Raw genomic sequence first — 15,525 nt, forward strand, 5'->3', positions numbered from 1 at the left:
TGTGTGTGTGTTAGGCACGAGGGCGAGATGTACAGGGCTCTGCTGAGTGTTTATGAGACGCGGCAGAGATCTCTGATGCTGGTGTGTGTGTGTGTGTGTGTGTGTGTAGGCACGAGGGCGAGATGTACAGAGCTCTGCTGAGTGATTATGAGACGCGGCAGAGATCTCTGATGCTGGAGTGTGTGTGTGTGTGTGTGTGTAAGGCACGAGGGTGAGATGTACAGGGCTCTGCTGAGTGATTATGAGATGCGGCAGAGATCTCTGATGCTGGAGTGTGTGTGTGTGTGTGTGTGTGTGTTAGGCACGAGGGCGAGATGTACAGGGCTCTGCTGAGTGATTATGAGACGCGGCAGAGATCTCTGATGCTGGAGTGTATGTGTGTGTGTGTGTGTGTGTGTGTGTGTGTGTGTGTGTGTGTGTGTGTGTGTAGGCACGAGGGCGAGATGTACAGGGCTCTGCTGAGTGTTTATGAGACGCAGCAGAGATCTCTGATGCTGGAGTGTGTGTGTGTGTGTGTGTGTGTGTGTGTGTGTGTGTGTGTGTGTGTTAGGCACGAGGGCGAGATGTACAGGGCTCTGCTGAGTGATTATGAGACGCGGCAGAGATCTCTGATGCTGGAGTGTGTGTGTGTGTGTGTGTGTGTGTGTGTGTGTAGGCATGAGGGCGAGATGTACAGGGCTCTGCTGAGTGATTATGAGACGCGGCAGAGATCTCTGATGCTGGAGTGTGTGTGTGTGTGTGTGTGTGTGTGTGTTAGGCACGAGGGCGAGATGTACAGGGCTCTGCTGAGTGATTATGAGACGCGGCAGAGATCTCTGATGCTGGAGTGTGTGTGTGTGTGTGTGTGTGTGTTAGGCACGAGGGCGAGATGTACAGGGCTCTGCTGAGTGATTATGAGACGCGGCAGAGATCTCTGATGCTGGTGTGTGTGTGTGTGTGTGTGTGTGTAGGCACGAGGGCGAGATGTACAGAGCTCTGCTGAGTGATTATGAGACGCGGCAGAGATCTCTGATGCTGGAGTGTGTGTGTGTGTGTGTGTGTGTATAAGGCACGAGGGTGAGATGTACAGGGCTCTGCTGAGTGATTATGAGATGCGGCAGAGATCTCTGATGCTGGAGTGTGTGTGTGTGTGTGTGTGTGTGTGTGTGTGTGTGTGTGTGTGTGTGTGTGTGTGTGTGTGTTAGGCACGAGGGCGAGATGTACAGGGCTCTGCTGAGTGATTATGAGATGCGGCAGAGATCTCTGATGCTGGAGTGTGTGTGTGTGTGTGTGTGTGTGTGTGTGTGTGTGTGTGTGTGTGTGTGTGTGTGTGTGTGTGTGTTAGGCACGAGGGCGAGATGTACAGAGCTCTGCTGAGTGATTATGAGACGCGGCAGAGATCTCTGATGCTGGAGTGTGTGTGTGTGTGTGTGTGTGTGTAAGGCACGAGGGTGAGATGTACAGGGCTCTGCTGAGTGATTATGAGATGCGGCAGAGATCTCTGATGCTGGAGTGTGTGTGTGTGTGTGTGTGTGTGTTAGGCACGAGGGCGAGATGTACAGGGCTCTGCTGAGTGATTATGAGACGCGGCAGAGATCTCTGATGCTGGAGTGTATGTGTGTGTGTGTGTGTGTGTGTGTGTGTGTGTGTGTGTGTGTGTGTGTGTGTGTGTGTGTGTTAGGCACGAGGGCGAGATGTACAGGGCTCTGCTGAGTGATTATGAGACGCGGCAGAGATCTCTGATGCTGGAGTGTGTGTGTGTGTGTGTGTGTGTGTGTGTGTGTGTGTGTGTGTGTGTGTGTGTGTGTGTGTGTGTGTGTGTGTGTGTGTGTGTGTGTGTGTGTAGGCACGAGGGCGAGATGTACAGGGCTCTGCTGAGTGATTATGAGACGCAGCAGAGATCTCTGATGCTGGTGTGTGTGTGTGTTAGGCACGAGGGCGAGATGTACAGGGCTCTGCTGAGTGATTATGAGACGCGGCAGAGATCTCTGATACTGGAGTGTGTGTGTGTGTGTGTGTGTGTGTGTGTTAGGCACGAGGGCGATATGTACAGGGCTCTGCTGAGTGATTATGAGACGCGGCAGAGATCTCTGATGCTGGAGTGTATGTGTGTGTGTGTGTGTGTGTGTGTGTGTGTGTGTTAGGCACGAGGGCGAGATGTACAGGGCTCTGCTGAGTGATTATGAGACGCGGCAGAGATCTCTGATGCTGGAGTGTGTGTGTGTGTGTGTGTGTGTGTGTGTGTGTGTGTGTGTGTGTGTGTGTAGGCACGAGGGCGAGATGTACAGGGCTCTGCTGAGTGATTATGAGACGCAGCAGAGATCTCTGATGCTGGTGTGTGTGTGTGTGTGTGTTAGGCACGAGGGCGAGATGTACAGGGCTCTGCTGAGTGATTATGAGACGCGGCAGAGATCTCTGATACTGGAGTGTGTGTGTGTGTGTGTGTGTGTGTGTGTGTGTGTTAGGCACGAGGGCGAGATGTACAGGGCTCTGCTGAGTGATTATGAGACGCGGCAGAGATCTCTGATGCTGGAGTGTGTGTGTGTGTGTGTGTGTGTGTGTGTGTGTTAGGCACGAGGGCGAGATGTACAGGGCTCTGCTGAGTGATTATGAGACGCGGCAGAGATCTCTGATGCTGGAGTGTGTGTGTGTGTGTGTGTGTGTGTGTTAGGCACGAGGGCGAGATGTACAGGGCTCTGCTGAGTGTTTATGAGACGCGGCAGAGATCTCTGATGCTGGAGTGTGTGTGTGTGTGTGTGTGTGTGTGTGTGTGTGTGTGTGTTAGGCACGAGGGCGAGATGTACAGGGCTCTGCTGAGTGATTATGAGACGCGGCAGAGATCTCTGATGCTGGAGTGTGTGTGTGTGTTAGGCATGAGGGCGAGATGTACAGGGCTCTGCTGAGTGATTATGAGACGCGGCAGAGATCTCTGATGCTGGAGTGTGTGTGTGTGTGTGTGTGTTAGGCATGAGGGCGAGATGTACAGGGCTCTGCTGAGTGATTATGAGACGCGGCAGAGATCTCTGATGCTGGAGAACTCCGAGCTGAAGAAAGTATTGCAGCACATGAAGAAGGACATGATGGCCATTCTGAGTCCCAAGAGCCTCTGCGTGGAAGCGGAGGACAGCCTAGAGCAGGTGTGAGCTCCTCACATGACCTCCACATGTTTCAGCAGAAAACAGTCAGACTGTGAACTAAAAATAGTCTAAAAACAATGCTTAAAAAGACAAAAGGTAAAGTTGTTTCAGTGGTGGAAACAAATCTTTAGTATAACGAGCTCTGGTGAATTTTGTGTCTCATAATGACTTGTATTTTCATTTGTACAATAATACTACTGTCAACTATTGGCAAGATAAAAGTAAATAATGCATTGTTTAAAGTATTTAATATATTTAAATAAATAGAAACAAATATATTTAAGATTTGTTTCTATTTATTCATTTAAGTTTAAGGTCCCCCTGTAGTCAATCATGTTATCCCTTAAAACTCATCTTTGATCACCAAAATTACATATTTAAAAGTTTTTTCCTTGAAAAAAATGTATTTTCCTTAAAATATCTTGAATGTAACTCGACACCTTAGTATACGTGGTTCTATGAATATGTAAATGAGCCCCGCCTCCACTCACTCACTCACTCACTCAGAGATCCACTGGTTGACGATCACATGTTGATCTGATCGGTTACAAGGTAGTTTGTGACGTCAGAAACACCAGCGATTTCAAAGCGTGTTTTTGAGACTGTCTTTGGTTCACTGCAGTTTTAAGCAGAAAATACTCAGCAATGCTGTCGACTTATGAATTTACACATGGTTTGTCTTAAAGCATATTAAAAACACCACATAGACATATAAACAACATTAAAACCTTGATGTTCACCACAGGGAGACTTTTAAAAATAAATTTATATTTATTTAATATATATATATATATATATATATATATATATACATATATACGTGTTTGTGTGTATAGGTGGGAAATAATGTTCTCACTTAAATGCCATTCCAAACCCATAAGACTGATTCATCTTCAACACAAAGATTTTTTTAATGAAATCTGAGAGTTGTGAAAAATAGTCTTGATTTGTGTTTGGAAGCTGAACGCAGGTCTTGTTAGTTTGGTAGGGCATGAGGGTGAGTGATGGCCTGTTTCTCCGTGTGTGTGTGTGTGTGTGTGTGTGTGTGTGTGTGTGTGTGTGTGTGTGTGTGTGTGTCCTCAGGCTGTCTCTGAGGGCGAGGAGGACACTGCTGACTGCAGTCGAGAGACGCTAGAGCAGTCGTGTGAACAGGCGCGCGAGCAGCTCACCAACAGCATCCGCCTGCAGTGGAGGAAGCTCAAAAGCCACATGCAGAGACTCGACAGCCAAGGTACACGCCATCCTCAACAGGGCTTCTGGAGGTTAGCTTAAGTTATTACGCATCAAAAAATCAATCAGATGCTTGTTAAAAAGCAGCGTCTGAATTTAAGACAGCAATGGAGTCAAATTAACATTTGCAACCACAGCGATTGCCTCCGAGAACAAAATACTTGGCACTGACGTAGGTTTCAACACGAGATATTTTTAAATAAAAACAGCAGCGTGCTGTGAAATCAGACGAACACACAAAAGCATTGTTCAATTGCTCAGGCACGTCGTTCGAAATAAACTTCAGACATGCATTTTTAGTAGTGATTTTTTTTGGAAGGGGATTCCCAGTTTTCCGAGGTGCAGTTAGCCCACATCCAGGGTCAGAACAGTGGCAGCAGTGTCGCTCTTGTGATGGGTGTTGTTAAGAGCACATCTCCTTCATGACGTGGTGATTTCAAACCCTGGCCTTTCAGAAGGGTGGAGTACAACTTGGGAGTTAGCACTGTTATTATTGTAAACTATTAAAAGTATTTCTGTTAATTTAGATAAGGCTGAAATACAAAGAATCATAAATATTAGTTGAAAAACTTTAACCCTTGTGTATCCTCATGGACATTTTTGTCTTTTTCAGTTTTTTTTTTTTTTGATCACTTTGCCTGTGTTAATGCTAACTGCATAAAATTTGGCACAGGTGTGTAATTTTATTGTAATTTTACTATTTCACCACCATTTCCTTTAATAAATCTATTTTGCACTCGGTACACAAAATACTCCCTCTCAGCGCCTTTTGGACAAAAATGTCCCCATTGAAACCCATTAAAACTGCAATTTTTGATCCCAGGGCCATTTAACTATAAATTTATGCAATCTTTGTTGAGAGGCTTTCATTCTGTTGGCAAGGCTTCAAAATTTACATTTTGATTTTTTTTTTGTTTACCTGATGGAGCCGTTTTTCCAGGTTTGGCCTATAAAGCAAATACTCACTTTATTCCTGTTTTCTGCTTCTGCATATTATAGAGCCAATTGGATAAATTATGCAACGATAATTGTGTGGGTGTGTTGGTATGGATGTCAGAGTGTGGTTAGGATGTGTGTTATAAAAACATATGTTTGTAATATTGAGAGAGAAACACTCCAATCACTGTGTGATTAGTGGAGTTTTACTAGCCTGTCCCACCAGACTCTCGTACATTTAATTTGTACATAGAGTCTGGCACCGCTCCATTGATAAGTGTTAACTTCCTTGTAGGCGGGTACTCTATTGAAGTCTAATACTATTGGATCTGCCCAGTCACTCTATCTGCCATAACCAATCGCTAACGTCTGGTCGTGACGTATGCCTAGCGTTCGCCTTAGCCAACTCATTCACCACTGACGGAGCGAGCTGGAAAATCAAACTTTTCCCGAACCCCGTGGGGAGGATGGCCACAACATCATGCCCACCAACACAACTAAGCAAAGATTGTTCTTGCTCCGGATTTAACGTCTTGATATTCGGCAGCGTTGCCACAACGGACTGAATGGAATCGCTCGCATCTTTCTCCGCTCTATTACTGAACTACAACTCCAAATAACATCAACGTCATCGATCTCAGCCACTCCCTCTGTTCGCTGATTGGCCCGGTAAAAAATTGATCGGAGAATACAAAAGACTACAGCACAATCCCATACGTAGTACTGAAGGAAAATGAAAATTGAGCGGAAGTGCGTAGGAGGGCGGAGCCAGGCTAGAGTTTTACTGCATCCAATGGGGAAAATCTGTCACTGCGTCCAAACATCATCTCACCGAAAGCTCATTTTTTAGATTACAACCTCAAATTTGGAACACAACTTATTTAGATTTATGGCTTTGATTTTTCTAGCCATTTTAGAGTTCAGCTTGTTTCATAAAGTATATATTTTATATAAAATAATGTTCATAAATCATTTTCATAAATTTAAAGCTAAATAACTTAACAGAACTACATAACTTTGGATTTGCTTAAGTTTGTTTTTACTTCAGCAATAATCTGCCAAGGGTCTTCTTTAAAATGAGACCAAACTTAAGTCTGTGCTCCCAAGCTTCAAATTTCCATGACAGTTTTTTGACACAGATATTTTTTACCTCTATGTACCTGTGTGTAACTTTTTTTAATAAATGCATATTTATATTCATATTCCAGTTTTTCCACACACACACACACTTTATCTTTTTTGGGATAAAGTTTTGGTACAAATTCTTAGACATCACTGTTTTGGCCCAAGATTCTCATCTCTAATGACTGTTTTGAGTTATTTTGTTGTTGTTTTTGTTTTTAGTACTACAGCTGCCTCGATAGAAAATGTATAACTGTTCCAAAAAGTATTATCCGGACCTCCGCTGGGAAGTAAATATAGAGACCGGACCTCTTGAAACTTTAATTGAATACCCCTGCTCTATTGGTTAAAATAACAAAACTCCATGCATTTTGCATGAGAAAGTTGTTCTGGCTGTGCTTTGGCTCTATGTGACTGTGCAGATGAATATGCTTATCTTGCTGCTCATAAATCATTCACTCCTAGGCTTGAGAGATATGACCAGTTTAGATGAAAGGGTCTCAAGCTGACGAGCTTTACCCATTAATAGACACAATACTTCCTTAAGTAAATTCCAGCACAACAACCATAATAAGATGAACTTCACAATAGATACTGCTTTAGAGTGAACTCTGTTAGAGAGCAACATATGATAGTTTCTGTTCAATAAAACCCTTCCTCTCCTGGTGAGTAATAAACACCATCTGTGACCAGATATTCAGTCTCCGCCAGGTGATGGAAGAGCGAATTCGATGTGGAAAGCGGACGGTCATCGTCTTCATCGACTTTCGATCCGCCTTCGACTGCATCGACTGGCCAGCACTTTGGACGACGCTGGAGACCGAGCACATCTCACCGAAAGTCATCAAGCTCCTGCAGGAAAACTACAATGGATCATCAAGCCAAATACGCATCCAAAACGAGCTATCTGCGGAATTCACCATTCGCACTGGAGTCCGCCAGGGAGACGTCGCCTCACCACTGCTCTTCAACATCGTTGTCGATGCAATCATGAGGAAAGTCTTCGAGGGTAGGCGAGGAGTGCAGTTCGACGAAAATGGCTCATCGGTAACGGATCTTATGTTCGCCGACGACAGTGGCGTCCTGGCCGAGGACGATGCCGAAGCCACGGACATTCTCCACGAGATCGCCCGCGTTGCCCAATCATATGGTTTGAAAATTAACATTGACAAAACGAAGGTACTGACAACAGATGGATCACCGGGCCAACGTCCACCTTGACGGCATCCAGATTGAGCAAGTTCAGAAGTTCAAATACCTGGGCTTACTAATTGAAGAGAAGAAAGTTGCGACTACGGCGGAGACCCACAGTCGAATTGGCCAAGCAACTGCAGCATTCGCCTCGCTAAAGTGGTGTCTGTGGAAGCGAACCAATATTTCCATCCCGACCAAAATTCGCCTATTTCGGACGCTAATCCTGCCGATTCTACTCTACGGATCCGAAACGTGGACGGTGCTGAAGGCGGACCTCAACAAACTCGAAGCTTTCCAAATGCGATGCCTGCGCCAGATCTTGCGAGTATCACTTCGAGATCGCCTTCGAAATGAGGACATCCGGCGCAGATGCCAACAACCACTGATCGAGGAACAAATCCAAAGACGACGACTGCGATGGTTTGGCCATGTTTGCAGAATGAGTGGGAGCCGACTACCACACCAACTCCTCTGGCGTAACCGACCCTCCCAGTGGAGAATCCAGCGAACGGCACCAAAGAAAACGTGGCTCAAACAGGTTGAGGAGGACATCAGAAATCGCAGATTAAATATCGACGACGTCAAAACGACCGCCTTGGATCGTCCCGCATGGAAACGCCTCGTGAATGAGATTCGACAACCATTGGCACCCACAGCAGCGTACGGGCTTAGGAGCCAATCCAGACCAAGCGCCAGCTAGGGATCAAAGAAGAAAAGAAGAATAAACACCATCATATCTGCGTCATTTTACAACCGTTCAAACCCCTCAGTTCTCTCCATCTCCTAAAGCCAAGCTGATGTTGATTCTTGTTTAATTACCAGGGTTTCCGCTGGGCATTAAAAGTCATTAAATGGATTTTGGGGAAATTAAGGCCTTAAATGGCATTAAAAAGCATTACATTTTAATCCTGCCGGCATTAAAAATTGAATTTATTAAAATAAGAAATTTTATATTATCAATTTATTTGAATATAGCCTTCATAATTAATCATTTTTATTTGCTGTCGCAAAATATGTATGTTAATTTGATCAAAACACGGAACAAGTTTGGTAATTGCTTCCGGCCGGAGCAAAATTGCCGTTATGCGGAGGTGACGCGGGCGTTTTGTACAGTGGTGGAAGCGTCACATGCAAATGCTTTTAAACCATTCAAGAGCGAGAAAACGAAGGAGAACGCGCTGCCTGTGAATGTACCAACGCACACACACACAAACACGACCTTCGCCAGTATCGTGTGCACAGACAGCGCGCCAGAAAACGGTTCTCTTTCGCGCTTGAACGAACAATATAACAAGCATAATTATGGCAAAATGTCTGTTTTGTCGAGTATACTCATAACATAAGAGCAGTCTTAAATGAGTTAAATGAAGTCTTAAATGAACGTCAAGAGTTGTGAGAGAATGAGGCGTGTGTGAGATCCGCGTCTCTGTCAGCAGCGGCTGCTCTTAAAGGGCCAGCAGCCAATAAAGCTTTCTGACAGTAAAGTTAATCAAAGAACAAAGGGAACAGAGACAATAACTCCCTGCTCCTGACTAAAGAACTTTTGTAGCTTTAATAAGGATTAATCTATATTTAATTTATGCAGGGCAGACTGTTTGATAACTTTATTCAATTTCTGTATACGTCCTACCTGTTAGACCGAAAGGACACGGGTAAATATGACATTTATTATACGTTTATGTGAGAATTGTTTGAATTTCACTTAAATAAAAAGTTTAATATTTTTTGAAGCCTAATATATGCTAAATAAAAATGTTGAGAAAAAAAAAGTGTTTTTAATTGCGATTAATAACTGGAAAAAAAATCGATGGACAGCACTGTAATATCTGTGGTTAGTCAATGGTCATGTATGGCATTAAAATTTGTAAAAAAAGACATTAATTTTAATTTGAAGGAACCTGCCGAAACCCTGATTACGAGCTGTGTCTCGTTCTCTTTTCTCCAGCAGTCTCTTCTCTGTTCAGCATTTGTTAAAACGGGTGATTCTCCAGAGGTTGGGGATTTAGCGGCTCCATGTCAATCTTTCTGGCCCATTATAACAACTAACACACAACTAATCTCTGTCACTCCCACACCAGACACACTCACTCCACACCAGAGCAACTTTACTCATCTGCGGATATGATGAGACACACGGGCGAGTGACACATGTACACAATTTTTTACCGCCAAAACCATCCTGAAAGGGAATAAAAACACTTGTAATAGACTACCATAGTGAATCGGGGTAAGACACAAACACATTTTTGAAGCATTGATGACTGTTGAACAGTTACATAGTATACGGACTCCATCTATGTGAGGTCAAACGATAGCGGTGTAATAAAATTATTTTATTTTATTTATTTTTAACCTTTTTTTAACTATAAATCACTGCTTCTGGTCTACTGTCGTACGGATGTTCATCCATTGATTCATCCATTGAAGACATTGATTCATCAGCTGTGGTTGGGTGGATCTCCGTCACTATCAGTCTGTGTGGTTTTTCAAGTGTCAGCAGAGCGTCACCCATTCACTTGCATTATATAGACTCGGAGAGATGAATTATTTACCTAAAAATCTTTGTTTGTGTGAATGTGAAAAAAAGTCTTCTACATGAGGGTGAGTAAATGGGTGGAATGTCGCTTTAAATGCTGCTCTTGTTCTTTGAGACAGAAGATTCTTTCGAGATCTTCAGTAATCGGTCTGGATGAATCCGGCTTGTGTTGCAGTGTCACTGGTGGCGTGTCAGGAGCGTGAGGCCGAGGAGCTGATGTCCAGGAAGGATCATGAGGAGGAGATGCAGCGGATACGACTGGAGCTGCAACAGTGTAAAGAGTTCATCCACATACAGCAGCAGCTTCTGCAGGTCAACAATATACATCGAACACTAATGAAGTGCATAAAACCTGAGCAAAACTTTTATTTAATCAGAACAGTGGGGTAGTTGGCAACAGAAAGTGCATCGTCCACTCCATGACTATTCAATACTGTGAAAGTGCTGTATGAATAAGCATGACTTGACCGGAGTGCTGAATTGTAAAGCTGGTTCAGACATATCCACATCGTTGTGTGATCAGATCTTTCTGAACTGCTGTTTTCTCACCGCTTTTATTTTTGTTTTATTTTGTTACTGAAAAGAAAGCGCGCAGAACATATTAACATATCCATCTAAACGTCGATCTTACGGCGTCAGGATGTTAATTGAGCTCTTTAGATCTGAGTTTTGGAAACAACGCAACTGTTCTCGATCTCCTTAGTGGTTTCTTTATAGTGGAGTGCAAAATGAATCCACACTTCAGCTCTGTACACCGTGGAATGAGCCGGCGTAATCATCTTTCATTGGACGTTACTACTGTGCAGAGTTTGCTAATGCTAACATTAGTGGTGCGTACCCTTACCCAAAGAAAAACCCAACCCGATAAAGTTGGACCCAAGTCAGACCCGAAGACACTTTTTTTTATTTTTTTAACCCAGCTAGACCCGATTGTTAATTAAACCCCTGAAACGAATAGTGGAAAGTTGGCATATTTGAAAACAATTCGGGTCTCCTCAGGTCATTGGCTAAAAGCACTTATTTTAAATTACCTGAGGTTACTAATATCAGACCCGACCCGTGTCCGAGGCATTTGTCAAAGTTTTGGACCCTGACCTCTCGGGTCAGACCTCAGGTTTTCAGATCCAAGTGGACTTGTGAAGACCTGCAGTGTCTGGTCCCATGCATAAATTGGGCTAAAACATAGATCATATTTTAAAATGATACGGGTCTTCTTGGGCCATTCGGTAAAAGCACTTTTATTTTTAAATTAAAAAAATTCTCAAAGCGATGTCACGCGTTTTTTAGGCCAAAACATTTTTTGTCACATACAACAAACATCTCCTCACTATCCGCTAGCTGCCTGTCCCCTGAACACACTGTAAAGAAACACGGTCTCTGCAGACACCCCAGGCTCCACAAACGACAACAAAAACAAACTGGGCTTACCCGCACCACGAAACATAACAAACTGTTCCAGCCAATAACCGATAAGAAGGGTTTGGGGGTGCAGTTTGCGCTGATGAGGAGGAGGGAGGGTCTAGCTAGCCTTCGTTTTGTTTGACAATACTTTAAACGTCAACAAGAAGGGATGTCACCCGACATCGCTTAGAGCACCTTTAATTACCTGAGGTTACTAATGTCAGATCCGACCATAAATTGGGCTAAAACATAGATCATAGATTGTGTGTTTGCTCCTGTCTGAGATGTGTGGATGTGTTGGTTCTGATGGCGGTGTGTGTTTACAGCAGCAGCTAAGCGTGTCATGTGACGAGGAGACCGCAGCTCTGCTGGATGACTGCTATACGCTGGAGGAGAAGGAGCGGCTGAAAGAGGAATGGAGGCTCTTCAACGAGCAGAAAAGAAACTTTGAGCGAGAAAGGAGGAATTTCACTGAAGCTGCTATTCGCTTGGGGCACGAGGTACTGAATCGAAAGAATTAACTATTACAGTAAAACATTTAAGAGGTCATGAAATTTTCCTTAATCTTTTGACAGATCAGAGGTCATTGTGCTATTAAAAACATACTGTTTGAGAACTTATAAATTATTCAATGCAAAAAATTACTTTTATTGAAACCAAGCCTTTCTAAACAGCTCATTTTCTTCTTGCTTTTGTTGTGTAATAGAGATGAAAACCATGTATTTTCCTCATATTCTCCATTGTTGCGGCTCCTCTCTTCCCAGTCTGTCAGTAACTCCTTCTGAAAAGCACACTGTGCTCTGATTGGTCGGCTGGAGCAGTGTGTTGTGATCGGTCGAGAGCTTCGAGAGTGTTTGGGAAATGTCCCGCCCCTTACCATAACCGCCTGTTTAACACACTACTAAATAACTCAACCAGGCCCCGCCCCTTTATTCTGCGTATGAATTATTATAATGAGGTTGACCATGGAAAAAAGCACAATAGGTCCTCTTTTGTGCACTTCATCTAGCTGTTTTTAACTTGCTGTGTTTTCCCTCTTTAGAGGAAATCATTTGAGGAGGATCGAGGTGCGTGGCTGAAGACCCAGTTTTTGAACATGACTCCATTTGTAGACCGTAAAAGACCTGCGTTGCCTGAACCTCACAGTGCTTTATCAGTCGGTGAGTATCTCTGGAGACCCGCCAGAACCTCCCATGTCTTCCTCTGCGGTGATGAACAAATGATTGATTGCGAGAATGACCTACGGCTTCACATGCGCCAACAGCTCCTCAAGTTTCTTCATTTAGGATAATTTTGAATCCACCTGTCTTTAGGTGCTGAACCTGAGGCCAAACTGCAGCCCACTCCACCCCTCCAGACCAGATCCCTGTCCTACAGCGCGTTCTCCACCCCTAAATCTGTGCCGGTGAAGATGCCCTCCACTGCTGACCTGTACCGCACGCTACACCTCACTCCAGAGACCAGGTACTTGTGCTTTAAAGGCCACCTATTGTGCAAAATACACTTTTGTAAGGTGTTTGAACACTGGTTCTTTACACACAGTAAACGCACACCTGTCAATAATGGTAAAAATCCACCCACTCCTTTTTTTAATAATCCCCATGAATCTTAACCCAAACGAGGGGTTCCAGGTTCCCCCACCCCCTCTTATATAAGAGCCCACGACTGCTGACCATCTGCCCTGTTAGCTTGGATCCACAACAACTACATACATTTTAATCCACTAACCATTCAGAAATGCCCAGTTGTATTTTAAAAGTTGTAACTTTTTTAATCAGTGTCCGACTCCAGTTTCAACACGCTACTGACAGTTTCTGACATTTTGGCTGCGTGACATTCTCCAGTGTTGTTGTTGCTGGAGTATCTGAAGCACGAGCTGTAAAGGCTACGCCCTCTTCTGGAAAGCAGCTCATTTGCATTTAAAGGGACACAAAATTATACCTAAATAGGTAAAAAATTTGTCAAGTTATAATAAATGATCTGTGGGTTATTTTGAGCTGAAACGTCAGACACACTCTGTGGACACCTGAGACTTGTGTAATGTCTTGTGAGAAGGGGCTTAATAGGTCCCCTTTAAAGAAATCTTTCAGTCCCTCCAGAAAAATGCGACTATGCGATCTCATGATTTAGTGCATAATCAGCCAAAGTCCGCATATTCATGCGGGGTCGCATTTTTTCAAATACAGCGCACTTTCGCCGCATAAATTGCAGATTTTCGCGCAAAATATGCGGGGCTTGCATGATTTCATAATCCCCGCATTTTAAAAGACGCATATCTTAGCAGAAAGTTGAAAGCTTCACACAAGAGCAGCCATTTCCCCCTGTTGGCATGGGAACGTTATGAGGTTACGTAATTACGCGACGTGAACATCATCAAAAAGCTGCAAACCCCGCGAAGAAGCCATGATGAAGCCCGCAAATCATTTTTGTATGTTTTGTAAGTTTGTGTTTAACACCATGTGTTTATTAAGGTCTGAAATAAAAAAAAATATGAGAACTTAAATATTCCCAGCACTTTCTGTGATGTAGTGTGCTTGCTTATCATAGGAAGTATAAGAAATGATCCTTACATTAAGGTAGTAGCCTAGTGAGAACAGGGTGTTAGGAAATATCTTTTTTTTTTTTTCATCAAACAGTTTTTGCAAGTTCCCGCAGTTTCATCGCATAAAATTGCATAAATATCCCGCATATTCCATCGCATTTTTGAAGAAAATGTGCCGCATAATCAAGGATTTTTGCCCGCAACAATCACAAAAAAAACTCCGCGTTTTTCTAGAGGGACTGATCTTTATTGATGTCTTTAAGCTCTGTCATCATTTTGGAGCTTGAAAAACATGGTCACAATGAACTAACACAATGTCAAAGCCTTGTAAAATAGTCCAGATGGCTACTGAAGTCTTCTGAAGGTCCAGTCCCTATAGCCACACTTGCAGTCTTTGATTGCTCTTGCTAACTTGTCTACTTTACATGACGTTTTCTGGGATTCGGCTAGAAGACGAGGTCATGAAAACCCCAAGTGTTTGTAGAACTTTAGTTTTCCCAATGGGACTGTGGTAGTTTTCCCAATGGGACTGTGGTAGATTTCCCAATGGGACTGTGGTAGATTTCCCAATGGGACTGTGGTAGATTTCCCAATGGTACTGTGGTAGATTTCCCAATGGGACTGTGGTAGATTTCCCAATGGGACTGTGGTAGTTTTCCCAATGGGACTGTGGTAGTTTTCCCAATGGGACTGTGGTAGTTTTCCCAATGGGACTGTGGTAGATTTCCCAATGGGACTGTGGTAGTTTTCCCAATGGGACTGTGGTAGATTTCCCAATGGGACTGTGGTAGTTTTCCCAATGGGACTGTGGTAGTTTTCCCAATGGGACTGTGGTAGATTTCCCAATGGGATTGTGGTAGTTTTCCCAATGGGACTGTGGTAGTTTTCCCAATGGGACTGTGGTAGATTTCCCAATGGTACTGTGGTAGATTTCCCAATGGGACTGTGGTAGATTTCCCAATGGTACTGTGGTAGATTTCCCAATGGGACTGTGGTAGATTTCCCAATGGGACTGTGGTAGTTTTCCCAATGGGACTGTGGTAGATTTCCCAATGGGACTGTGGTAGATTTCCCAATGGGACTGTGGTAGTTTTCCCAATGGGACTGTGGTAGTTTTCCCAATGGGACTGTGGTAGTTTTCCCAATGGGACTGTGGTAGATTTCCCAATGGGACTGTGGTAGTTTTCCCAATGGGACTGTGGTAGTTTTCCCAATGGGACTGTGATAGATTTCCCAATGGGACTGTGGTAGATTTTCCCGTAAGAACCTGACTTAAGTTGAACCAAGTGTCCCTGACTCCTGCACAATTATACTCCGGTTCCTGGGGTTTGTGGACTCCTAAGAGTAGCTTTTCTGACCGCATTAGAGTCACCTGACCGCATCTAACCCCGTCTAAGAGTCTCACACGGAGTCAAAAGCAGCGAGACGACGTTCGACTCAATCACTCG

At 43.9% G+C, this 15,525-nt stretch overlaps 1 protein-coding gene across 3 annotated transcripts in view; it reads left to right on the forward strand.

Annotated features, from left to right (window-relative positions):
- ssx2ipa (synovial sarcoma, X breakpoint 2 interacting protein a) overlaps positions 1 to 15,525 on the forward strand; it is a 45,785-nt gene that overhangs the window by 26,699 nt on the left and 3,561 nt on the right. For 2 of the 3 annotated variants that reach the window (XM_077242130.1, XM_077242131.1), the window contains exons 8-13: positions 2,945 to 3,116; positions 4,200 to 4,347; positions 10,310 to 10,446; positions 11,862 to 12,035; positions 12,578 to 12,695; positions 12,849 to 12,999. In XM_077242130.1, the coding sequence (XP_077098245.1) occupies positions 2,945 to 3,116; positions 4,200 to 4,347; positions 10,310 to 10,446; positions 11,862 to 12,035; positions 12,578 to 12,695; positions 12,849 to 12,999 (900 nt within the window). The remainder of the gene's footprint in view (positions 1 to 2,944; positions 3,117 to 4,199; positions 4,348 to 10,309; positions 10,447 to 11,861; positions 12,036 to 12,577; positions 12,696 to 12,848; positions 13,000 to 15,525) is intronic. The other variant, XM_077242132.1, reaches the window with a different exon arrangement.

This window comes from Siphateles boraxobius, unplaced genomic scaffold (genome assembly GCF_051911475.1).
Source record: "Siphateles boraxobius isolate OS27281-9 unplaced genomic scaffold, OSU_SipBor_1 25, whole genome shotgun sequence".
In the NCBI taxonomy this organism is placed as follows: Eukaryota; Metazoa; Chordata; class Actinopteri; order Cypriniformes; family Leuciscidae; genus Siphateles; species Siphateles boraxobius.